Genomic DNA, 27,672 nt, shown 5'->3' on the forward strand with positions numbered 1-27,672 from the left:
GAGATACAAATGCAGCAACCGCATTCTGAAGACTTGTGTTTGACCCACATAATAGCAGGTGGTGGGGGCAGGCCAGGACAGGGGGGTAAGCTGTGGTTAAGCCCATTCAGGTGCCACTGTACCACAATGGGTTTTGTTGAAACCCACCAGCGAGCTTTTCTCCATCTCCATCATCATTCTCTCATGCTGTTCGGCGATGGACAGCGTAGCCGAGTGGACTCTCTGATAGATCATCTCTCCCTCCCTGGTCTGAAATGTGAAGAGTCCTTCTCCAGTGTCACACATTCTGTAATGCAGGAATATATCTCCATTCCAATATCACAGGCAAGAAAAACATCTTCGTTGATTCCATGAGGTGAACATTTTCACTTCCTTTTTCAATGTATTATCAAATACTACAGCAGTCTTCAGTACTGCCTTTTGACTTTGTGCTGGTGAAATATATAGGACATTTAAATACATAAATATAAACATATAACAAACAAATTATACAAATGATTTATTATACATTAATATAATTATGCCTTTAGCTTCTTGTTCATATGTGTCAGAAGCAGATAGTGGAACGATATGATGAACATTTTTAAGTGGTAAATTAACTTCTCTGTCATGGTAGACAGATAAGAACAATATCATGAGCAAGCTGGACAGAAATCTCACAAATTAAGTTTTTAGAGGCACTGTCATGGTCAGTAAGTTTAACAACATGGATATATTTATGGATTTTATTTTTCTAAAGGTGATTTCAAACTATCCAGATGAGATTAAATTATACACAATTGTTCAAATACAGATTACAGGAGAGAATCTTCATTAAACTGTAATATTGAGGCTTTTCAAATTAAAAGATTAAGCATGACTCAGACACAGTGTCCTTTCCACGCTGATAAAAAGTATGACCTCTCTCTCCAGAGATAAAAATGTTGATTTCTTAAGGAGCAATAACATTACTAATAGAAGTCTCTCATGTTCAACCAATGGACAGTGTTAATTTAAGAGACTTAGTGTGAGTAATATATTGCCTGCTTGCTTTATAATCAAGTTTAAAATTGATTTACAAGAGTCTATCAAAAGAACGCTTTTCTCCTCTACGATGGACTCTGCTCCAATCGACTTAAGAAGATAGATTTCAGGACCCAGCCCTTATGTGTTTATGTTTAACCATTATCATTAGAAATGGCATCATTAAATACAGCAGAATGAATGAAAAGTACAGACGACAGTTTAGGGCAACCTTACCTTCCCGACTCAAATGTAAACCAGGTGGAATCTCTTCCATATCTCCTCAGGGAGTTGAGGGGCCACATTACCAGCTTGACTCGAGGATTGTGAATGTCCCACAGATAAATGTTTTCATGTGTGATCTGCATAGTGCACTCCCCATAAATGTCCAGATTTGGTGTAGGCATCAAGTAAACATTGAATCGCTCTGAAACCACACACATGGAAACACAAGTACATTTGATGTTCAAATCATTCAAATAATGCAATTCATCACGCATTTTTAACAATTGAATGGCATTAACAAAAGAGACAAAAACCTTTATGACACCATCAACACCTTTCCTTAACCCTTTCAGTCCCACGCCCAATACGATGCGGCTCCACTCAAATCCCAGGGTTTTAGTAGGGGCTCAAAACAATAGTATAGCAGTAATTTTGATCGGTGAAAAGGTATGAGGATGAGCGTACCCATAAGGCACTCTTGGAATTGTACGGTAGTGCCATATGGGACTGAAAGGGTTAGAATAACGCCATAATAAATTATATTTTCTTAACGCACATTGCACTCTACTATCTGCATGAAGGTACAGATTCAGTCTATCTAATCACAAAAATACAGCAGTTCTAAAACACCATTAAATCACTCTGAATTTGAACAATCAGAGACTCACAGAACTGGAATAAAACAGGAATGAAAAATTGGATGGTATGAGAAGCATGCTTAAAGTATAATGGATGTTATATAACCAACAGATAAAGACAATCGTTCCGAAAAATCAGGCCAGCCTTGTCAAGAGCTTTATTATTTTCATTTCTCTCAAGTGTGCACCTAAAGTTGAAAAGAAAATATGAAGGTCAATGGATGGTTGCTATGGAGCTGGGGGGGAAATCAAGCAGTCATTATATTTCCCTAGAACCAGGGGTTGTAAGTTAGCACAATCTCAATTATTTTAGGCTGAGTGCACTTTATAATTAAAATTAATAGTGGCTAATTATGCCTAATATTTCAAAATAAGCTATGTGTCTAGTAAGAGGAAGTGACTATGTAATATGGTGCTATTTTAGGAATGCAAAAATGAACTCTGATTTAATCATTGGACTCTGGTAGCGAGTTCTAATGGGAGTTTAAAAACAGAGCATTCCCATTACTTCCCAGCAACTAATGTCAAGTAGTAAGTACCTCCTGCTGATGAATCACCAACAATACAGACAGTATATAAATATTTAGTCAACAGTAGCAAAGCCACTAAATTAGCATAATGTATTTTCAATTAAGAGCAATGAATACATTGCTGTATTTCTAATATGAGTATAAAAACAAGGCAAACCAAGAAATGAGACATGGAATGAAATGAAAGAAAAATAATGATCATGGATTTAAGAAAATCAATAATGACACATATAACATTACACGCACACACACACACACACACACACACACACACACAATAACACCCAGCCCCGTTCATTAGCATGTACTCAATAGAATATATGCACAATAATGTGTGTGTCTGTGTGTTTGCATGAATCTCTTTAACATAACAGTTCAAAAAAACATTCATCAATTGCATTAGGACACAGAGTTAATGTAGGTACTTTTAGTCAAGAGATATTCGGACAGAAAAATCTAATGTTGAAATACAAAAAAAATAAAAATAAAAAATAAATAAATAAAACACTGCAAGGTTTCACAGGACAAAACCACAAAATGAGCCTTTAAATACAATACTTCCATCCTTCCATATAACCTTTTTTCATGTCTTTCACCAAATTAGAATACAATTATCAAAGATGAAAGCAAAATAACTGCAGGTTTTCACTTTTGCATTACACTGCTGCTAACATATACCGAGAAGGAGCATAGCACATTTATTTTACTTTGTTTAAGTGCTATAATCCCATCCGTCTCTCTGACAAGCTTCATTATGAGAAAACGCGATGATGCACAGCAGTACTCATTAGGGTTTACGGAGAACCATGGTAAGAGCCAATAATCTGTAAACATGAGACCAGCCAAACCTCTGAGTCCTTTGTTTCACTCACACATTTCATTCACTAACACAATCATTTATCATTCCAAAAAAAAAAAAAAAAAAAAAAAGACCTGAAAGTTGCAACTTTTCAGACTAATTGGATACTAACCATTTTGTTCTCTCTGCACACCCGCCGCTAACAGGTCTGGCTCTCCAAGACTGATATCATTAAGCCTTGTGCCCAGACACTCCACACACAGCAGTTTACACCACTCCTCAGCCTCCAGTTCTGTGAAGAAAGCACAAAAACGCATGGGTAAGGCTTTGAGAAGCACACATGCGGACAGAAACACCGTTTGAATGCCACTCCCGAAACAAAAGGTACAGGGGATAAATGTAATGGGATAAGCTGTGAGTCCAGGGACGAGCAGAGCAGGAAGCCGGTATATGAACACAGAACAATCGATTGTCCCGTTTCCTTTGCTTACAGAGCTACATGGCTTTGCTTTTGTTATGATTGGATTTTATCAGCAGAGGAGATGAGAGATTAGTTTATGTACTGAATTCAAGAGAATCAATAGTCTATTATGCACATTGAAGGACGGGGTAAGTACTTTCTATAAGGTTTATTGAATGAAAATGAGTAACGTTGGGGCAAAGAGAAAAAAAAACTGGTGTGAGGTCAAACAAAGAATAATTGAAATGAAACTTTAAATGGAGTCTGTAAGGATTTGCTTATACTATTCAATAATAATAATAATACTTATACTACTACTAATGATAATAATAAATTATAATGTCTTCCCATTTGTTCTCTCATATACAGTCCAGAACTGAAAATTAGTGTTGGCTTAAAAAAATGAAACATCTCACCATATTTAAATTGAAAAGAACATTATCCTGAGCAAATCCCACATCTCTCTTTTGAAAATATAAAAGCAAGAGGAACAAAATAAACTAGCCATAGCCATCTTGCTTCAATTGATGAGAGCTCTGAACCATTCTGGATTGTTTGGCAGCTAAGAAAGGTCATTTTGCAGTCAATAGCACACCAAAGAAAGCCGTTAACAACTAGCCTAAAATTACCCCATGGGGAGAAAAAAAAGGTAATGAGGTTCCTATTAAATCCAAAGTTATACAATACACATATTGAAGCTCTAACTGCCTGTAAAATGTGCAATAATAGTCCGCTGCAGCCATCAGAACAGCAGAGATGAAAGGTCGGACGTATCACAGATACACGGTACTCCAGAGTTCCAGGACAGAGGAGCAATGCAGAGGAAAATGCAGGGTGTACATTTCACACAAATCTAGCCAGAGGAGCAGTGGAGAGGAGGCAAAATTCATATTGGCACCAACATAATGAAGCTGTCTGGGAAATCACAATTTGGAGTTCTGTGCCTGGCATAGGATACTGAGAAGTATGAGCGTTTCCTCTGTTTTATGAAATGCAAAACACAACTGTGCAGTGGGCAAAGAGAGACTCATATCCTTCTTCTTTATTGCTGAAAACTGTCCATTTAACAATTATAAATATTCCTCATTAACCATTCACGAGCATGTCTCATTGCATTTAAATACTAATGGGAAATTCCTGGTTTGAAACCTTACATCTGACCTTTTCCTTTTCGAATTGGCTTATTTTCATTTGCCCTAACGGTTTCAATTTATGCAGTCATGAGCTCAGAAAGCTCCTGAAAAAAGATTTTGGAAAGCGATTATTTATGAAAATACAGTCTCTGAATTAATCAAGCAAATACGTGCTCTATCACAATGTTGTGACACCCCAATAAATTATCGGTAACCTCCTGGGTTCAGAACCTAATGCAGCACAGCTTTTTAGAAAATTAATTCTACAAGTTCACAAACACTGAAACACAAGCCTGGAGCGAACGTCATCTAGGGGCAAATGAAGGCAACTACGACATAAGTGCTGCGGTGAATCCTAAGCCACATTGTGTGATTTGGTTGGTTTCAGGTTATATTCATAAATCTGACATAACGGCAACAACAAAATTACTAGATTAATTCCCCCATACAAAAAAACGAATGATGTTATGGCTGAACCGTGGTGTGTATTGTACCTATGAATTTGAGTTTCTCTTCCGAATAATTATCTGTCTGTAACGCTAAGAATATGATTAACTTTGACCCAAGATAGCAACACCATCTGTAAAAGTTTAACCCATAGTGATTTTTTAAAAATCTGCCTGTTATTTAATGCAAATTCATTTTGAAAATTGAGTTTGTGACAAGGGGAAATGCAAGGTATGCAAGGTATGAGCGCGAAAACTATAAATAATGGTGCCTCTCCCCTCTCCAATCACAGCCTAATCACAGACTGACTGATTACAAAGACCCAAATTATAGTAAGTGAGGTCTGTGGCCCACACCCACTATTGGTTCTTTCTGAATAACCTTCCAATTTCACTTTCAAGAATGTTACAAAAGAGACAGTGTCACTCAAATGCAACAGCCTTCAATTTGGGTACAATCAAAAGGCAATTACTACACCCTGCCCTATACATTAGCATTTTACTCAATCGAATATACCATATGTACAATAATTTGTGTGTGTGCATGTGTGTGTGTATGTACCCATGTTTGAGTGCCAAACTCTTAAGTCATGCGTCACTATACATCACAATCCAGTCAACACAGAGAAATGACTGAATCCAACAACAGATCTCTCCGCAGCTCTAGCAAAGATGCCACTTAGGTCACATTTATAACTTTTATAAATTTGGTAAAACTCAAATCCACTTACTTTTTAGTACTCTGCATCTGAGTTGAATAACAATATACAGTATTGTATAATTATTAAATGGACACACAAAACATTTAGCTTCCTATTTATGAAAGCCTGCACACACAAGATTTTCAAAAATGAGAAATTTCTGTAAGTGCAAGCCAAGCACAAGGTGTATTTTTTCACAGTGAGTAAGGGTGTTCATCCTTAGACACTGTGCATGGCCAAGCTTCCTGCAGAGCTGTGACATACCCCTCAGTGTAAGTATGACACTGGATAGGAAAGATGAAAAGCAGCTTGGAGTTTGAGTAGTGCATTTCTCTTTCAGCGCACAGCACAGCCCTTCCATTTGGCACCTCCCCACAAGGCCGATCTTTCTCTAGTTTTCCCGGAGATAAACAAATGTGACCTTTAAGTGTGCTTCTCACTTCTCACACACTTCTAGACCCACTGAGTGGAAAATTGAATAAACAAACACTTCATCAGCATGGCAGCCTGTGACGAGTGTGGCACATGTGAGCTAAATGCACAAATCTAACCCGTTCCCCGGCGCTTTGGGTTCTGCGTTTTTATGCCTCTTGGTGGGTGGAGGACGGGCCCGCAGGAGAGCACTGAGCAGCACGAGACTGCGTTTAATCAGCAGGATGCGCGGAGAATCCCATGGAGCCCTGGGACTCCAGTCTCAAAGAAATAATACGTTTCTGCACCCTGCCGAAGCCGACGAGGCGAAAGGCGGAAAAAAAGGGAACATAAATAGCCCATCACGACCCCTAAGTAATGCACATTACAACTATTCCGGAGGCGGCAGGCTTGGCATGGAAGCCTGGGGAGAGTGAAGTGATCTGTACCGGAGGTTTGGTCCCCTGCATGAGGTTGGACATCCGAGTAACAGGAGCTCCATATGGCTGGAGCTTCTGGGGAAGGGAAGTGTGGGTGAATGGCAGCTGTGGCCATGTACCTGAGCCAAGAACGAGCAAGAGTTCACCGCACTGCACGGAGAGTGCTTACTCCCCATGGAGGGGCAGAGTTACGGCCCAGCCAAATTCACTGCACCAACCCACCCTGATTGTGACTTTACTGCCCATCCTTCTTTTGTTTTTTGTGCTGCGCAGATTATTTTCTTTTTTTTTTGTTATTATGATATGATCAATAACATCTTCTTTCAACATTCACAGGAACGCATTTCTTGTATCTATTTTCATTATATATAGTAAATGCACAAATGTTGCGATTCATTTATCTGTAAACACTTATATACTGTAAGTCCTGTTTGTTTTTCAGCTGCCAATGGCTGATTATTTCTGGAAAAAAACTGGATTAAGTGGCCAAAAAGCTAAACATAACAACATCCCTGGGGATCTTACACATACTTTAAAAAACGGAAAAATCACAGCCCTGATATCTTTTTAATCACTGTAGACCAGCAAAAAGAAATTCCTGATTCATATTCATATTCATTCATATAAAACTCATAGATACAGTTTCATTTTCAAGAGTTGAAAGAACTTGCCTTTATAATCTAAATCAAGATATGTCTACTGCTCTGAGAAAGTTGCAGCCGTGTTATGAAAGCTCAGACCGATGATATAGAAAATAAGGTCAAGGCTCTGACAGAATTGTGGTGACAGTCGCAATGTTTACCCACCTCAGAAGCTGAATCTTTACATGAAACATAGCAAAAAGCCAGCACTTGTAAGTAATGACAGGTGTGAAAAATCGAGTCTTCACTGCTAAGGTTCAGTAATTTACTGTGCTATTCACAAAGGTTCTTTGGAACCATCAGATCGTACATCATTTGTCAGTCTGTCAACCCCCAGAGATATGTATTTTTTCAATTACATATCAATGGTGGTTTAAGAATCCAGTACAGGCAAATTATCCCACTGTCTAGTTTGGCCATAGTAAATTTCTTAATTGGTATTTAAATATAAAATAAAGATATTGAGAACCATGTAATATTTAGAAATCTTAACAAGAGCACTGCTTGGCAATTTGTGTATTATGTATAATGTGCAGGGATATTGTGTTTCCCTTTGGCAACAGTAATGCATAAAGGTTTAAATTCCCATAATTTTGACTAGAGGATAGGCAGAATATACATTAAATATACATGAACATTTCAGGGGCATTGTTAGATTCCCCTAGTATTACAGTAGATAACTTACACTGTTACATGATTCAGTAAAATATATGATGTTCCTTGTGGCAAGGTTACCGATACTCCTGCTAAACACAACACAAATAGAATTTTGCAGACCGCTACCTAAAGCTCTGGCATCACAAAATATCAAGCAACGTCCATGACAACATCCACTTCAACTCGGTCTACTTCCCACTTCATATCAATCTAACTTTCCTGAAATGATATTACAGGGAAGCTTTTCAAAAGGGAAATTATTGTGGCGAACACTCCTCTGCTCCTCACAGCTTGGCTGAAGTAGTCTGAGGTGCTAATGACGCCTCAGCGGGGCCACTTTATATTTTCCAGTCCCATGACTCCACATCCCTGGGAACATTTTTCAAGTCAATTGAGACATTAATTATATTTCAAAAGATCTACAGTTTTGACTTGATGCAGTTTTAAAGAAGAGAAGATAATATTCGTAATTATCCTAAACTGTGTCCATGTTGCTCCTTACCGAGATTAGACTGTCCTTTGATCTGTTTTTGTGGCTTTTCTGTGAAGTTAATGTTAATAAAAACCCATCTCATTTAAATGATGAGACCAAATGTGCGAGGCCTTTTTTTTTTTTTTTTTTTGCCATTGTACATTGTTTCTCTGAATAGTACTTTCAGCATTATTCATTTAAACCTGGGAACTGCGTCAGAGCACACCTCCGTTACATCCCATAGGGGTAATTTAAACAGTTTTTGGAAGCTTGCCTGGAACTCACAGCCAAGCCCCATTGCTACAAGGTATAATTGGGCTGAGCCACATTATACACCAGCACCTAGACACTACTCTATGGAAATCAATATATCTGTCCCCTCTTTATATAGATCCACACAACTAAATCCAGCTAGAATAAGCTCTGTCTTTCTCTGCCTTTGTATCCAGCACTGTGTCCTAATGCAGTGGAGTCTGGTGTTCCAGCAACAACAGAAAGCCCATCAGACAGCAGATACTGCTTACCTGACTCACAAGCAAATGTCTTTGACGTCTCATCATAGAAGATAATTGCCACCGCATGTTTCTTGGTCTCCCGGGGCATTCTGGTTATGTTCCGGATGTTGTGCAGTTCTGTTATCTACAAATTGAAGATGAAAACACTGTTGTTACCAAACAGAATTAGCAGAGCAGAGGAGGCATGTCCAGGGTAAATTCTGAGGTTATCCACTTCATTGTACTTAGGTGAACATACAGGACAAGTATAGGACAGAAAGGATCAGTACTTCAAATGGAGACCTTGTTTTTTGTGCTTGGCTGGACGGTTTGCAGACTGAAATTGAGTGTGGGAGATGTAGTGTGATTACTGGAGTTTGGGTGTTTCTCATCTTTAATACTACCAGTCAGATATAGTGCAAAACACATTTCTGTCTTTCCTTGGTGCTGACTTGCACCACTACGTCTTACTGTTTACATGCTTTAGATGAAGATATGGGTGAAAACCCACAGTTCAGATTATCCATACATTTTTAATTTACTGTGAGGGAAGTAGAATTTAATTAGAGAAATGACAAAGCAATTATTGGTGTTAATTACCATCATTCACAAGTAAGCACATAAAATCATCACATTCAGAGTTTTATTTTTTTTCAATTACGAGTCGTTACTGAAAATACATTTAGATCCAGTGCTGATGGAGGGGGAAAAGCAGCAATGCGCATCATCATCATGAAGACAATGCAGCTCCTAATCTTCCTTTTGAAATGAATGCCATGTGGTTAACATTGAACAATTCACTGCTTCCGAATGGTGATGCTTTTCGCAGACAATTTGATATTATTTTCATATACCTTCATGTTATCATTTCACTATGTTCCCCCACAAAGGCTGTTTTATGTCTTCTAATCCTTCTCTTTATCAGCACTGTTTGTTGGTTTACATAGTGCTCGCACTGTCATTGGATCGGTTTCAAGGGCTGTGACACTTGATTTGTTAAATTAAGGCTGATCATGGAACCAGAAAAAACATCTTTGTTCTACACACCATCAAACAGCCCATTCGCCCCAGGGCAGCACACAGTTGACTCAACCATGAATTCTGCTCAGTTTGCTGTAATGTGTGCTATCCTTTAAAATATTAATTATTTCAAGCCAAGACACACTCTTGTCTAGCTAAAGAGGAACAGCATATCATAGCCCTCCATTTCCTACCAACTACCTGTGCCCAGTCCACAGCCCTGAGCAGGCTCCTGCGTCCCATGTTGCTGTGCATTGGCCCCTGTTCCCTCAGGTCCCGATACCCACACACAGGAGTACCCAGCCTGGCTGCCAGCCAGACGTCTGTGGTCACTAATGAAGTGCATTTGATATTATGTGACTGTATTAATAAAATATTTATCTCAGTAAATACCTCACTAAGCCAAAAACAAGAGTAGGTCTAAATTCACAAATGCACAGAAATTTAAACCATGGAATGCCTATCGTATTCCCTCTCTACGTGCACCTGGCGGTCGAGCTGCACGTTCACGCCTGTTTACCGTTCTGGTTCCTCAGTGGTGGAATGACCTGCCTACCACTGTCAGAACAGCAGAATCCCTCCCCCTATTTCGACGCAGACTCAAAACCCACCTTTTCAAACTCTACCTTAGTCCTCCCTCCTGATTTCCCCTGCCCCTCCTTTCTGATATCCCTATCCTTGTCTAACCCCCCCCAAAAAAAAACAAAAAAAAAAACAATTCTGATGACAACTATGTTTAGAACAGCATTTCCTGTGTATTTTGCTAGTTTCTGGATGTGATGCTCTGACTTATGGTAGAACCTATGCACTTGTAAGTCGCTTTGGATTAAAAGCGTCTGCCAAATGACTAAAATGTAAATGTAAATGTATTGGATAATTCCATGTCAACTCAACACACTTTTGGGCCTCATAAGAAACCCATGGAACGAAGATCACACTTATTATTAGATATCATATATGTATACAATGGAAGTGGAAGCTATACATGAATAATGTTTTCCTACAGAAATGATTACATCCTGAGAATACACATTGGTTTATTCCCAACATGTAGCATGCCCAACATTTGGACTATATATGGCAAATGTACAAATGTACCTGTATATGGTTTGATAAACTGTAAAAGTAAAACAACTTAACAACTAATGTCACTTACATATACTGTATATATATATATATACATATATGCACACACACACACATACATTTTCACAATGCCATAAATGAAAGCAAGCTGAATGGAGTGATGCATCATCACTCAGGGAAGTATGGCGTATGTACAATACATACACAGGCTACATCAGGAGTTCAGAGTTCAGCATAATGAGGCCATCAACTGAAAGCTTGCTCTTGTGTTTGTAGCAAACTAGCAGAATAGAAAACTACACAATTACACTAAATTAAATACCTGTATAGTCTGTACGTCAACATTTTCCGTTTGTCCTGACAAGTTACTCCCATCACCTTATTGTACTGCACTCAGAACAAAGCACTGGCACATTTCCCATGTCACAGTAAATTAATTTGCCCGCAGAGGAGAATTGGGCTGTTTGAGAAACAAGACGACCTGTACACTGCCCATACGGACTGGGGAATTACTGTTCCATTACTGTACTTTGGAAAAACATCCACAAGCACATCGGCTTCATTACTATGTCAACAAGTGAAATATTTCAGAGGTGATTGGCGAGCTTGACGTTTTATGAATTCTGCAAAGAATCTGTAGGCTATATTTAACAGACAAGAAGCAATGTGAGTCAGGTTGCAAATTATGCACATACATTATGTACAAATGGCTGGGTGCAGGGACTGTATAAATTCCCTGCAAAGTGTGAGACCCAATAGGAAGAGCATTTTTCCTTTATTCCACTTATATTCCAGCACAGTATTATTTCTGTCAGGTCAGATGGAAAAGCACAGTTTTTTTAGTGCACTCAGACAAACGTTGCCGGTGGCATTTTTAGGTTGCAAGAGGGGACATATTCCACCCTACTTCAGAGGTGGGGATCACATCCAATCAGGTCCAGAATTATTAGCACCCTTAATGAATATGCACAAAAAATATGGTAATCTATAAAATAATACTATTATTGACATGTTTTATTTTCCAATAAAGTAGTGTGCTTTATTCATGATTCAACCAAAATCTTACATTTTTCAAATAAAACCAAATATCTCCCAAAAAAGGAGGTGCCATTTTATGGTTCTTTTTGAGACTCGGTGACCCAAGATACAACCTCTCTATAATTGGTAAACCAGTATCCTTGGGTTCTCTATGGTCAATTACTATTGGTCTCTTTTGAATTGACAGTTGACTTTGGCTTCCCACACTGATGGATGACAAAGATTTTGCATGCTCGTTACCTCATTTGTACATTCTAGTGAAAAGGGAAGTGATGGAATCACAAGTATGGACTTCCTTTAGACCAATTTTAACAGTTAGATAAAAAATTTAAAATAAAAAAAAACATATACAACTGTTCCAGAGTTGATTTTTGGGGCCTGATTTGGGACTGGTATTCTGAAGCAGTGGGACCAGTTAAGTTAAAAGTGAAAATTCACTACCCGTACCTCTAAGGAGTTCTTAAGGCCACAACCACAGAACGGGTGACAAAACCAGTGCAAGCATAATGAGGGCCATTTCTACCTCTGGGACTCTACACAAACTGCTTTCCTTTGGGCTGTGCCAGCCACCTGTGTGGCCGATATTCAAACCCAGCAAAGGTCATTGATCCATGACAGCTAGGCCTGCAGTCCCTGCATTGAAAACCTGATAAGACCAGATCAAAACCCCTCCCCTCCACTATCTTCAATATGCCCTGAACTGCTTGGAGCATGTCTGAGTGCAAGTGTAAAAGAGCTTATACCCACCAAACCGTATGCATTACATTATGCAGATGCTCTCATTCTTAGGCTAAAATAAAGTCTCCTAAAAGATTTTTGTGAATTACAGAAGCCTAATGGCATCTACTTTATATTCAGCAGAAAGAGCAATCTTGTTAAACTGTTTAATTGGGTAATGGTGACATTTTGAATGACATATAACAAAATCAAAAGTAGCATCATATCCCAATCATTTGCTGCATCTTCACTTGTAATTTAATCAGACTGTTCAGCATGTTTTCTATAAAGTCTTAATTAGAATTTTTTCAGGGGACTGACAAACTAAAATAAGATATTATCTCCTTCGAATGACCGGAATTCCCATAAGCAAGTTGTTAAATGTGTTTAGATACAATTGTACTAGCTATATCATTTCCACAGACAAATCACAAAGGGTGATTTAAAATAAACAACCTACATGTGGTAAAACTATCGGTCAGGGTTGTCCTGAAGAAAACCAAGGTCAGGGCTTGTCTAAAATGAAGAGACATGGATGAAAGGGTCAACAACTTTGACAAATGGACACTGTCAAGTGTTGTGCTGCATCTAAAATTAGCACTGCCCCTTGGACATTCATTTTTTTTTTTTTTTGGTGGGGGGGGGGGGGGGGGGGCACAGAACTCATATTTTTTTGACACTGAATAAGCTAAACTTTGTAAAGACAAACAAAACTTTACCATGTGTGGCAGGATTAAAAGATAATAAGCTAAAAAGATCAACTACAAAAATAAAATGAATGACAAAAAAGATTAGATAACCCTGCTTCTAATTATACTTGATTTGTTTAGAATAGCATTAAGAGAGCATTCTTAAAAGGCAAATATCAATTGGTAGCTATCATCAGTCAGTTGGCAATTCCCAGTCAGAGGACAAGATTAATTCTCTTTTTTTCTTAGCCTGGCATTTAATCAGTAAGACAAGGTCAAATCGCCTCCAGGGACAGTGTGAATTCATCATTTACCAAGAAATAGCTTTGTTCTGTTCTTCCAGTTTTTCCTTTTTTTTTGTTGTTTTGGTTGTTTGTTTTTGTATCCTTTATAACAATATTTTTCATTTTAACTGATGCACACAGCAGTTAACTAATGAAAAGAAATAAATCGTTTACAAGCTGCCTCACACTCATTTCAAATATGTTAATTTTCGAAGCAATTCAGCAATTAGCATTAATATTAATATCACTGGAACATCAAAATGTGGTTTATTTTGACGCCTTACGGTGTTGTTTAAGCGGCAGTTTAATTACCCCAGAAATTCCTGTGAACTGCATAACTTTGTTTTCCATGTGAGGGTAAAGCCATCATCATCAGAAAGACCTCTCATTAGCAACCAGTATGCAAATAACAGTAATGGGGAATTAAAAAGACGGTCTGAGCAGTGGATTTGATAACATTGCAGGCAATGAATCACAGAATGGATTCAGAACCAATTATGAAGCAATAACAGAAGGAAATAGGAATTCAAAGCAAAATAAAAAATGACAAGAATTATTTTAATTATGTATTTATTTTCCAGTGTGCTTCAATACAGTACCTATAAAAATAACTTAAAATGACATGAGAACAAATCAAACTGCAAATAATAATTATTTGCGTATATGAATGTGTATTGATATGGTATGTGATATGATTTACTCCTCCTCCTTTTTTTTTTTCTGAAATGATTTTTTTTCTTTCAAATTGCTGATGCATTTCTGCCAAATCCCTGAAAAGGTCACCTTTTCACCACCTTTAGACTTGCAGACATATTGCAGACATTTTCCAATTTTAAACCAGTCTTCAAGAAAAGGGGATTTAGTTCTGAAAACAAGTAAATTGTGCCACATTTCTCAAACTCCAGTCAGACTTCAAAATGTCTGCGAATGTACCAGAATCAAAAAATAGCAGGTGAACACATTATAATGTTTGGAATCTTTCTATACAGTATGTTAATAAATTTGCATATGGCTTTTGCAACAATTTTCAGGCGCACATATGATGCAAGAAGCGTTGTATATATCAAACTGGTGCACGGGGCTGGAACCGCAGTATGCGTGTTATCCAGGGGAGTCACTGCAAGCTGCGCTTCTCTTCTTAATGCATTTGCATTTAAGGGTAGGTCGCTCAAATAAAGGGCGGAGATATATGTGTGTCCCGATTATGTAGTCTGTTGAATTGACTGAAGTTCAAGCAATTAACGAGGGTTGATTGTGAGCGAAATATATCCGCCTCTAAATAACAGGCATAGACCTAGGAGCAAGCGAGAGAGAGACACAGAATTTGACAGAAATCAAATAGATTATTAATATAAAATATGAATGAATGATTACAATGTAAAGCAATAATTAAGGCTGTGTGTTTTTCACAGAAAATATTTACACACACATACAGTGAAGATATTCATTGCATTAAACACATTTTGAATGCGCTGATCTGCCTCTTTCGCAAAATGCGGTTTGTAGGCAGTCCCAATCGCTGATTACATAATGAGCTGTAGCCTTCATAAATAAGACGTGAATTTCAGGCAGACTGCGATGCGACTACACCAACACACCATCATTTTGCACTGCGAGTTTCATGTACATAAATCTGGCCCATAGTGCATTTTGGGGTTCAGCAATTATAGCAAGGATGCAAGTAATTTGCTGTAAACACCAGCTACAAAGTTGTATTTCCACCGAATGTTACATGTTGATACAGCAATAATAACAATACACATCATGCTGTCTATCCATCTATCTATATACCGTATACTGCAGCACGGCTAACCAAATATATTTGAACAGGCTATTTAAAAAGATCCTTCCACAGATAATTGTGCAATCTGAGACATCTGTAGTGATGTCAAGAAACTAAAGGCAACAGAATACCATGCATAGGACTTAATTCAATGACACAAAAAGTATGCTACTAACTGGTGCTGATATAATTCTCTGAAGCAGATTGCACATACATTTGCATTTGAGGTTGGCAAGTTGATCTTTCACTGTGTGGGTGGTATTGGGTGTGGATCGAGTGGACCTGTTCCTAAAATCACGGTCCTCAAGGGCAGAAAACTGTTGGTTTACCCTCCTCCCTTTAAGTGTGAAGACAGTCTGGCCAGTCAGTAGCACTAATTATGCAGTTAATTACCTGGGAGGAAATAAAACTGGGCCGGATTTGAATCTGAGGGTCACAATATGCCTGATGTCCATTACAAACAAGATAGTACTAGAGTAATAGATAACACCAAATTATGATTAACAAATATTTACAATATTTATTTAGCTATTGAGAAATACATCAAATCTGGGCAATGAGTGGAATTCTCAGATTGCACATGACAGTATAATCAGCAAATCAGAAGAGCTCATTTTAGTGGTTAAGTAAATCAAGTGACTTGTCACCTTGGTTACAGCAATTAATAGATAGATCATTACATTTATATAGCGAGAGAGAACCCCCCTACTGTTTGCGAAGAGTGTCATGGGATCTTTAATGTCCACAGTGAGTCAGGACCTCGGTTTCACATCTAATCCGAAAGAAGGCATCACCTACAGTGCACTGTCCCCATCACTGAGGATATTTTGACCAGAGAGAAGATCGCCCCCTTACTGGCCCACCAACACCACTTCCAGCAGCAACATAGTTTTTCCATGAGGTCTCCCATCCAAGTAATAACCAAGCCCTGCTTAGCTTCAGCCATTTGGCAGGAGCTGGGTGCATGATGGTATGGCTGAGGTATGAGATGGTTTGCATTTTGTAGTTTAAAAATGAAACAAAACACAGGGAAAAAAGCAGTCAATCCACAGAACAGTACATCCTTAACTCATGCGTATGATGTATGCTTCAAAGTGGAAGTTTTTCATAGAATGTAAGCATGAAATTCACAGGGAATTGTTTTTATATAACAAACTCAAACATTAAAATCTCACTCAAACGTCCTTCTGTGGCATTTTCTGTAAATCTCATTGGTTTTAAAATAACTTCATTTATGTCTCAATATTTTTCATTTTGGTCTCATGAACACAATTTTCCCATTACTGAATAATACAGTACACACACCTTGTGGAAATTCCTGAAGTAAGCTGCCTTCTCATCAGGAAATTTTTCTAGTCGCCGTGGCCCTTTACTTGATGCCTTCTTAAATACCAGCCAACATCTCCTGAAGATCTGTCAAAGAAATGGAAATCTTGACATTAGGAAATTGACGGCTCAGTCTTCAAAGCCTGCAATTAACTGACTCAAAACAACATGCAGACATAGTGGAGGCTACTGGATATAAGGGAATTCATTTATCGATCAGAGGGCTTGGGTGGAAAACATCTTTCAAGCAGTCCTGATTAAACCATACATAAAATTAAACTAAGACTACCTAAAGAGCATATAAACTAGAAACTGTTCAAATTCAGAGTACTAAAGTACAAAAAGGTGTGAGCTGGCATATTTATTTATCTGTAAATATTATTTATTGATAGATAGATTTATCAAGTTAAACATTGTTTTGTTGTTGTGTTGTGATTTGCTTGAGATAATAGTTTTGGATCCTTACATCTTTTTAAGTTCTTTCATGTTAAAATTCTAAACCATACGCTACTGCAAACATAAGTACGTTTAAACAAATCCATGAGCAATTCATCATCATGATGGGTTTTTCAAGACAGGGGAGTTTCCTATTCTGCCCTACTACAGTAGATCTTGCAGGTTGCTTACCATATATTGATTAGAAATACATAGCGAAAAGCCCTAAATTCGGTTTGCTGTTTTTCTACTTGCAGACGCCGAGCTTTATCAGATTCAAGTTTCTTGTTACCCTGAGGACTGCTCCAAGGTCAGACATAGAATTAGGGCACACTCACTCACAGAGCCCATACAAAGCATCAGCCCATTCAGAAAAGGGAACGTTTCATGTAATCAATAAAGCATAGGTATCATATTGATCAAATTATGCCTTGGGTCCCCTCAACACTTTTTATTAGTAACACCAATTACAAATCTTCATTAAAAACAGTTGTATCCTAAGTAAAGAATAATGGCAAGGCAGTCTGCTATGTAAGGAATAATCCATGACGAGGTGGTCATAACACGGTTTTAACACACGATGCAAGAAAAGCCCGATGTAAAGCGGAGCTGGCATTAACTACTTCAGGCCGTTAAGGTGGCTACCATTTCAGCATGTTCCTATGATTACATATGTTGATGAAGTTCTGATCAAAATAGAGAGTCCAGTTTTGATTTTAAACTAGACTTAAATTGGTTTCTTATTCGTAATTCCCGGTCCACCTTTTACATTTACATTTACATTTACAATTTAGTCATTTGGCAGACGCTTTTAATCCAAAGCGACTTACAAGTGCATAGGTTCGAGAGGGAACCGTAAGGCGACCAGAGCTGGCAGATCGGATTGGTCTAGCTGGGGAGTAGGGAGCGATCAGGGATTGTATGTAAGGTGGGGCAGTCCCCTTAGCAGCCTGAAATGCCAACACTAGGGCCTTGAAACGGATGCGTGCGGCAATAGGAAGCCAGTGGAGGCCAATGAGAAGCGGGGTGACATGAGCCGACCTGGGCTGACTGGTGATCAGGCGGGCTGCAGCATTCTGGACCAGCTGGAGGGGCTTGATGGCACACGCTGGGAGACTGGCTAGGAGGGAGTTGCAGTAATCCACGCGGGAAATGACGAGCGCCTGGACTAGGAGCTGGGTGGCTTTCTCAGTCAGGAGATGACGGATACGGCGTATATTATACAGAAAGAACCTGCAGGTTCTGGCAGTGGAGGATACTTGCGGAGCCATGGTGAGGCAGTTATCAAGAGTCACCCCAAGATTCTTTGACGTACGGGAGTTTACAGCAGTGTTGTAACTGCCTATGCGCAATTTCCACTGAAAATATGCCAAAATCATCTTGGGCTACAGATTACACAACTATATCATACAATTTAGCCAACATAGCCAGCTTCTCACTAGCTAAACACTAGAGCTTTTACAACTATTAATATTTTGATGTTTTACTGTACTACACCAAACCATTTCACAATCTTTAAATGCAAGTCGCTTTATTGGCATGACAAAGTCGTGGTCATTTAAAAAAATCTCTCCTTAAATTGCAGCAAATAGCAGGCAACATATGAATTTAGAATGGTGATTAGGCTTGACCGGGACTACCTCCCAAACATTGAACAATTATATGAAAATAACCACCACCTAGCATCCAATCAGAATCGCGTATTCACCCAGAGCTTGGTATAATGTAGAATAATGACTGACATGGAGGCAAAGAGCCACTCGACGCGAAGAGCACAATAACAGACCGCCTCAAAGTGGATTATATTAATGAAGTTGAAGAGAGGTTGGGTATTCCAGCAAGACAATGATCCAAAGCATACCTCAAAATCAACCATGAAGTAAGTACCTCCAGAAAAGATGGATAAATATTTTGGAATGGCCACAATTCCCAGACTTGAATATTAATCTGTGGAGAGATCTCAAACGTATGCATATAAAAACATATAAAATTTGAAGATGTTTAACATTGTAACATTTAGAGGTTAGGTTCACTTCTGTTCACTTAGATATTAATTGTAAATAAATATGTAAATAAATAATGGACTGACTAGATGTGTGACAGAGACGATACGGTTCCTGGCTGTTTGAATTAGCTGTACTGTCAGTCAAACTGAGAGACTGGGCCTAGTTATAATGGTCGCCACCTTGTGGCTGACATAGGGTACTCAGGGTGATGAACGAACGAACGCACACAGGCACAAACAAATGCACACATACAGAAACAAACAAACAAACAAACAAACAAACAAACTGATGGAGCCCGATCCATATCCCCCCTCTCCCTCCTCCTCTCCTCTCCTCCCCCTCCCCCCCCGCAGTCTGAGACTTGGCCCTGCCTGATCACTGGCTTGCTTCTCAGTTAACACAGAGTAATGCCACTTTGAAAACAAGGGGCTTAAAAAAAGAATTTCCCGTTCAACACTCGATGTTTAAGCAATCATAATGATACTAGCAGAAAATATTATAGATGCACACCCAGCAATCCAATTAGAGATTTAAAACAGGGTCTTGGAATTGTCATTTTCAGCAGTGGTGTGTATTTCCTGTTCAGGGTAGCCAATCTTCATTTGTGTGATGTATGCTTACCCCTCACAGCTTTTCAATTGGAATTGCTTCCATGAGCAAGATTAATTTTGTTTACTCATCCGATGGTCTTCATGAGCAGTAGGGAGGTGGGGGTGTGGAGGGAAGAACTGAACTTGACATTCTACAGTATTGATTTGCTCAGATTTCTGTCATATACTGTGCCCCTTGATGTAACCGTTAACCTTTTAAGGGTTGCTTAAAAATGATATACAGACAGTTTAGGAAATGAAATCTTCTGCAACCCGATTGTGTTGCCAGAGCATATTTAATGTTGCATCATAAAAAACACAAACCCATTCTCACACAACCAATAGGTCCTAAAATCCAGGGTCGGGTGCGCTGGCTTTCATTGTTACTCAACACTTATTTGATCAATGAAAGCAGTTCATTACACAGTTCACTCACATAAACTTGTTCTGAATCGGTTATTTTAAGGTTAAAACAAAAACAGCACACCCTGCGGCCCACTACGATCAGGTTTTCTGACCCTGGTCCTAATCCAACAAAACATGACATGCCTTTCTGTCATTACAGTCATCCCTTTATGTTACCAATAAATCATGCTGACTAATTAATGAAAGTCTCTTTTGACAATTATTATTTTATCTATGTTTTTAATGAAGTTTTTTTGACATGAGTGAAAAGAACATGGTCACTCAGAGACACTGTTTCATAGAATATCTAAACATACAATATACAAGCTGAATATATAAATGTGCTCAATACAACATTTCCATACTGCATGATTTTATTAAGTCTTGAGGTATACTGTGCCGAATTACAACCAGGGGCCTGCATAGACATTTTTCAATATATAAAATGGTAAATGTGGTGTTGTTATGGTTTTCACACTTTGCAGAAAATCATGTCCAGAACATCCATCCATCCATCCATTATCTGAACCTGCTTATCCTGAACAGGGTCGCAGGGGGGCTGGAGCCTATCCCAGCATACATTGGGCGAAAGGCAGGAATACACCCTGGACAGGTCGCCAGTCCATCGCAGGGCACACACACCATTCACTCACACACTCATACCTACGGGCAATTTAGACTCTCCAATCAGCCTAACGTGCATGTCTTTGGACTGTGGGAGGAAACCGGAGTACCCGGAGGAAACCCACGCAGACACGGGGAGAACATGCAAACTCCGCACAGAGAGGCCCCGGCCGACGGGGATTCGAACCCAGGACCTCCTTGCTGTGAGGCGGCAGTGCTACCCACTGCACCATCCGTGCCGCCCTGTGTCCAGAACATGCAAAGGTAAATTTGATGGCGCAGGGGGTGGAGAGGAGAGTACAGAGGGAAAGATTAGGGGGGTACACAGGGCCACTTTCTGCATAGTAAGTATGTGGTTGTGGGGGAGAAATGGAGAATGCAGCTAATGTATGCTAATGTTGATACAGTAAAAAAATGTAATAAAATGATTTATTACCGTAATACTGCATTGTGGTCATGATTTATAAAATGGCCAGATATGCACGACATGTAGCTTCATAGTTCCATACGAGCTGTATGCAAAATCACCAGCAAAAAAAGTTTCAAATGGATCATGTCGATAGATATCACCTATGAAAATATACCTCATCCATCTTTCCAGCTATCTTGTATAGAGTACTGCTATCCATTCAAATAGTCAGAACATGACAAATTATGTCACTTTTACTCACCTCATTACCAAAATTGAACTTAGTCTTGGCTGAGAATGAGTAGATATTTCAAAGCCTTCTCACAGAGCGGTATAAAGCACCCGGGGCTGGGGAGAGGCAAAGTCGTTGTGCTGAAGAGGGTGCTCTTGTGTGCTAATCGTGTGCCTGATTGAGTGCATGCCCTGCCCATAAACCCAAAGGGAATGCAGTCATTGGGCAAAGAGCAGCGGCCAGCAAATCGGGTCAGCAGGAAAAGGAAAAAAATCAGCAGGACAGAGGGGCACATGCTCAGACATATGTTGAGGTCTTATCTGTGCACGGGCCTGCTGCAACTGTAGGAATTACACTGCTCCTGTATCATCAAACAGGAAGCCACTAATGGTGAAATTAATCAACTAATGCTACAATGTAATCAACTAAAAATATAATCAGCCCAATGGCAGTTATTAGTTAAGTGGTCAATCAGGAGATACAACGAAAGCTCAATATACAAATGAAAAAAAGTGTTCAGATAACGACTGTTGAAGCTAACTCATTTTAAATACTTTTGAATGATGCTCTCATTTTGAAACAAATATTGTGACCAATATTGTGTGTGTCTTAATTTCCCAGTATTAATACATTTGCATTGTGACACTAACAATTTTTCCCTGTTCATACTGAAATTTGTTTTCCTAAATTGCTGTAAAACTGCAGAAAAGGACTGAATGCCCTTCTTTTAAAAAGTTTACTTTATCTCTTAACTGACATACCGTAGTAAAATTACATGGAAAGGTCATTTTTATTGGGGTAAACAAGGCTAATGAAAACCAACAGCCTTTGTTTTTAGCATATGGTGACAGTGGATTGACTAGCAGGATGAAGAATGTTATGTTGGGCGAAAAAAAAGAAAAGAAAATCCAAAATAAACATGCAAAAATAGTTAAACGCTGAAAAATGTGTGTGTAAGCATCTGTAAACAAACTGATGAAATAATATATAGTTACAGTGAAAATTATTCTTTTTCAAACACTGTTCAGCTCAGCAGAGTTCAAATAATATATGTAACTTTCCTGTGATGAAAATGAAAACTGCCTTTGGCGGTTTTGTGATCATTAGTCTCATCTTGCGTATAAAATGCAAGCATATGGAGATTATTTCAGTTCCTTTGCAGACTGTGAAATATTTAAGAGCTGAATGCTGTTTACAGTTTAAGGAACTGCACTGTTTTGAGGCAGATACTATGAGACTGTGCAGATTAAAATGTCGTATTTCATTAATACAGTACATATTCAAGTTTCCATTCACGGTTGGCAACAATTTCAGCTAACCAGTTTCAATGTGCTTTTGTATAACTCAATTAAGTTATGTTAGGCTAAGGAAAAAAGGAATAAAAACGTAATTATACTATAACAATAACACAAAAAGAGCAAAGTGGCTAAGCACTGTGTGAATATGGACAAAGGGGATAAAAAGAGCATTCGAATTTGTATTCCCTATTCATGGCTTGTCTGCTTAGTCATTTCTATTCTAAAAAGAGGAATTTAATTTCATTACAATATGAAAAAAAAAAAAAAGTATCTTTAGGAGTACAGTAAAAAGAGTATGAGTATGGGTATACAGTGAAATATTTTTTTGGCACTGCACTTCAGCACATTACATTTAGATATGAATGAGTATGAGGTGAAATTGCAGACTGTCACCATTCACTTGATGGTATGTGCATCCATATCGGGTGATTTATGCAGGAATTACATCCTGTAGTATACACAGTTCCTTCATTTCAGAGGACTAAAAGTAATTGAACAGTTGGATTCTAAGCCAGCCAAGCCATACAATCGCTTCCTTAGAGCAGGTATAAGAAATATTTCGGTATCTTGTCTTGATTCTAGGCTTTTGATTGCCTTTGGAGTCTGTCATTGGCATCTGTCAACATGAGGGCCAGAGTTGTGCCAATAACAGTCAAGGAAGCCACTATGAGGCAGACAATAGGCTTACCATTTGGAACATCATTAAGAACAACGAGTGAGCTCAGTAATTACAAAGGGGCTGGCAGGCGATGGAAGACCACAACAGTTGTTGACTCCCCAAACACCTGTCCAACAGATCAGAACCCCTCTTAAGGAGGCAGACATGGCTGTGTAAGTAACTACTGTCCATAGAAGACTTCACAAAGAGCTATGCAGAGGCTACACTGCAAGTTGCCAACCACTAGTTAGCATCAAAAACAGGATGGGAAGGTTACAGTTTGCCAGTTGTACCTAAAAGAGACAGCAAGTTCTGGAAAAAGGTCTTGTGAACAGATGAGACCAAGGTTGACTTGTATCAGAATGATAGCAAGAACAGTGTAGAGGCTAAAAGAAGCAAAGCACTCCCTCAACTGCACAACATGGTGCCGTGTGTGTGCACATAACTGCCTGCTGTTTTTTCTTTTAAATTTTTTCCCCAGTTACAGTGAATATACATTGCTATTATCTGAACTATTTTAAATGACCTTAAATTATATAAAAGCAAATAATTATATAAAAATGTTAGCTTCTGTTTAAAGTTCATTATCTCACTATTGTGCTTTTTTCGCAGATAAGTCAGCAATGCAAGATTTTATGGCATGTTACAAAGGCTCAATTACCAAGGTGATTGTATTAATGTAAAAATAGATCTGTGGACATACCTTAACTGGCAAGGAGCAGGGTTCTCTGTGATACTCCATTCAACACAAGAGTAGCACAGTAACTATCGTATTAGCACAATACGAAGAGCTAGAGGTGTTTAGAGACAACATTGTATCTGTACCGTTCAACCAGCAGAATAATCTGCATCTGTATTTGGAACAGGGGATAGTGCATGGACAGTTTGTCTTGCACTGTTTAATGCACTTTTATGTAAGTAAATGTATCCGTCCATGTGGCCAGAAACGCATTTAAAAGCAGGTTTTATTGTGCGCACCACATTAGCAGTTTCATTTTACATTTAATGTTCACTTTTCTCTGCTAAGCACATCTTCCCATTATCTTCTGAAAGCCTCCCTCCCAAGCACATTTCTGCTTCTCAAGTCCCACTGGCAACCATGCCAGAGCTCCATCAGCGTGCAGTGGCAGAAAGTAAATCTGTATTCAGCTCTTTCTCATATTGTTTTGGGTTTTTCATTAGGAAATGTGTAGGATAATTACGCAGGAAATGCAGTACTTTGAGGCGTTGATTTTTTTTATGAAAAGGTAAAAAGACAGTTTGCATGTTATCCCCAATTCTCAAGGGTTCTCTCTGGGGGCCTGATTTCTTCCCACAACAAAAACCATGTAGCCCATGCATATATAGATGAAAATTCCTGACTTAATGTGTGCATTGTCCCTGTAAATAAACAATTCAATTAAAATATAATGGTGTATAAGCAAGTAACAAAACAGTGCTGCCACAGTAATGAACTTGTTTCATTAAGAAATTGCACACAAATATTTGATTTTAGAGTTTAGAGTTAGAGTTTAGAGAATCCATGGAAATGGATTTGCTGGACACTTGAAGGATACCAAGGACCATTCTGCTAGTGACATGCTAAATTAATCGAGTGTTATGTGCCGTTAAGTTTTGTCCCCCTAGTCAACAAAAATGCTGCAAATCATGACCTTGTGGCAGGCCATCTGATACAAGTCATTAAAACGGAAAGCTTGATGTACTAGATCAGTGTATATGGACGTGTACTGGGTGAGAAACAATCTCTGTACTTTTTGTGCTTTTTCCAGAGAAATTAATATCATTACAGTTTCTATGTTTAACCAGCACTCCATAAGGGAAAGACACAACAAACAAGGCATTTACAAACAACTGAAATGCTGGTGTTACAATTTATAAAGGGCACCGTTTACCTGACACTTCTCTGTTTACAAAACACAATACAACCACTGAATTATTTGTAAGTAGAAGACTACTTTTAGTGCATTGTGAGCAAAACCATAGCAAGGTGTGCTTAGAAAGCTTTAGTTAATCCTTATTTTAATATATATAAAAAATCTATATTAACAATTTATATTAAATGTATGTTCCAATAGAGTCTATGATTGTATAATTGAATGTTCTAAATGTAAATCTATCTGAAAGAATAAATATTGGATTGTTTGTCTTCCTCTTTTTTGCCCATGGCCATCTGTTAGCCCATTATTTCCGAGGAATGCAAATGAAGACCTCACTTTGAATTTCAGTCAACTATACAACACACCGGAAGGCCACTTTAACATTAATCATGGGAGTGCTGTTGAGCTCACAGGGAAAGGAAATTCACTTTATGTATAAAAGCATGTTCGGGCCTGTCTGTCCGGACACTTGAATGGCTATATTAAGAATCTGTTTGATTTCCTATGCATTACAAATTGAGTCATTTAATTCATTGATGTGCATTCAATTTAAATAGAACAATACAGGCCAAGCACTGTTGGACAGGGACAAATCAAAACACTGACCCATCTGTGAAAGGCTAATAGGAAACCCAACTCAAATGGCAACGTGGACAGAGTTAAGAGCCAAGTAACACACAAGCAGAATAAAAGCCTATAACAGCAAATTAGCTGGCAGAAGAAGAGCAGTGTGTATTCTGACCCCTGAACTGTTAGCCGTAATTCCAGTAAAAAATAAATAAAACTGGGTGGAGTAACTAGTGTTTCTGATCGTATTCACATGGTCAATCTCATAGAGGTCAGAGTTGAGGGCCCTCCTGCTGGACTCAATACTTGTTCTGTGTTATAAAATGGATCAGTTCTGAATTACTGGTCATGGGACTCTTGATTGGCACTGCATTGGGCTGTCAAGATGGGGATTACCTTTATGTTCAGTGGGCCTCATTTATCAATATTTTTGGAAATCTGTGTAAATGTATGTGTGATCGGAACTGAACTAACAAATTCAGGGGATTTATCAAACGCAAGTAGAGACAGTTTTGTATCGACGTGTGTATTTTGATAAATACCAAGTAATCGTACATCAAATAGTAATCGCATTCACAAAATTTGTGATTAGCATAAATTGACAAAACATATAATGTTGTAGTGCAATGAGTGAATTGTCAGAGCTGGACAGCAAATACATAAAAGATAAAGCAAAACAGGTCTATCCCCTCACTCTAACCTAAGGAGCAAGGCATGATGATGCAACCACCTGGCATAGTATATGGCACATTTTAAAAACACTGATTTTAAGCGATTCACCCTTTGAGGTCCACATTTGGATGGCTCCTTTTTAATCCAGCTAACACAGTCTGTCAATAGCAGTGCACTGTAAACTCTAAAGACTGACTGCACTGTACCTTATGGAGTTTACTGATTGCACACAATTCAGAGACTAATGAATCAGACGAACTCCCTCTCTGTAGTAGCCTGGTTAATTATGAATAAGAACACAATGTTCTTTCTAAATGTGGAAAATTAGAAGTACATATGAGAGCCGTTTCTACCAGTTCTACTAAACCAAGTTCATAAATAATTGCTTATGTTTTACCCAGGGCAATAGATATACATGTAACAGGAAAACACAATTCTACATTGTCTAATGTGTTATAATAAAACAGCATTTTTTTATTTGTCAGCAGTGAAAGAAACATTGAATGCAAAATTTTAGTTTGTAGATTCTGCAGTGTGTATGTGCACGTGTGTGCATGCCTGTTTGTGTATGCGCATGTTTATGTGTGTTCAGCTCACTGTAATTCAAAATGAATTGCTGTATGGTCAAGAATACGCATGTGGTAAATAATGGGTTTGTCATTACATATAGGAACAGGAATTGCACACCTCTAATGAGCAATGATATTTGAGTTTAACTACACACTTTATCTGAAGAGCTTTTCTTAAGATTAGTGTAGGCAGAACATTCCTGAGGCATAGGATAACAGGACAGCACCCAAAGCACCACTTGTCAGTGTGAAAACAGTGTACAGACAAGAATCTAGGTCATGAGTTGGCTATCTCTGTCGCCACTTAAATCTCAATGTGCATTTTGTGGACAAATGGC

The 27,672-nt window shown here is 38.5% G+C and overlaps 1 protein-coding gene across 1 annotated transcript in view; it reads right to left on the reverse strand.

Annotated features, from left to right (window-relative positions):
* Positions 1–27,672, reverse strand: part of dok6 (docking protein 6) — a 61,578-nt gene that overhangs the window by 11,769 nt on the left and 22,137 nt on the right. Inside the window, exons 2-6 of the mRNA XM_061240089.1 lie at positions 16,972–17,079; positions 9,080–9,194; positions 3,367–3,486; positions 1,240–1,429; positions 148–286 (exon numbers count right to left, since the gene is read on the reverse strand). Coding sequence (XP_061096073.1) covers positions 148–286; positions 1,240–1,429; positions 3,367–3,486; positions 9,080–9,194; positions 16,972–17,079 — 672 coding nt within the window. The remainder of the gene's footprint in view (positions 1–147; positions 287–1,239; positions 1,430–3,366; positions 3,487–9,079; positions 9,195–16,971; positions 17,080–27,672) is intronic.

Source organism: Conger conger, chromosome 4 (genome assembly GCF_963514075.1).
Source record: "Conger conger chromosome 4, fConCon1.1, whole genome shotgun sequence".
NCBI classification, from domain to species: domain Eukaryota; kingdom Metazoa; phylum Chordata; class Actinopteri; order Anguilliformes; family Congridae; genus Conger; species Conger conger.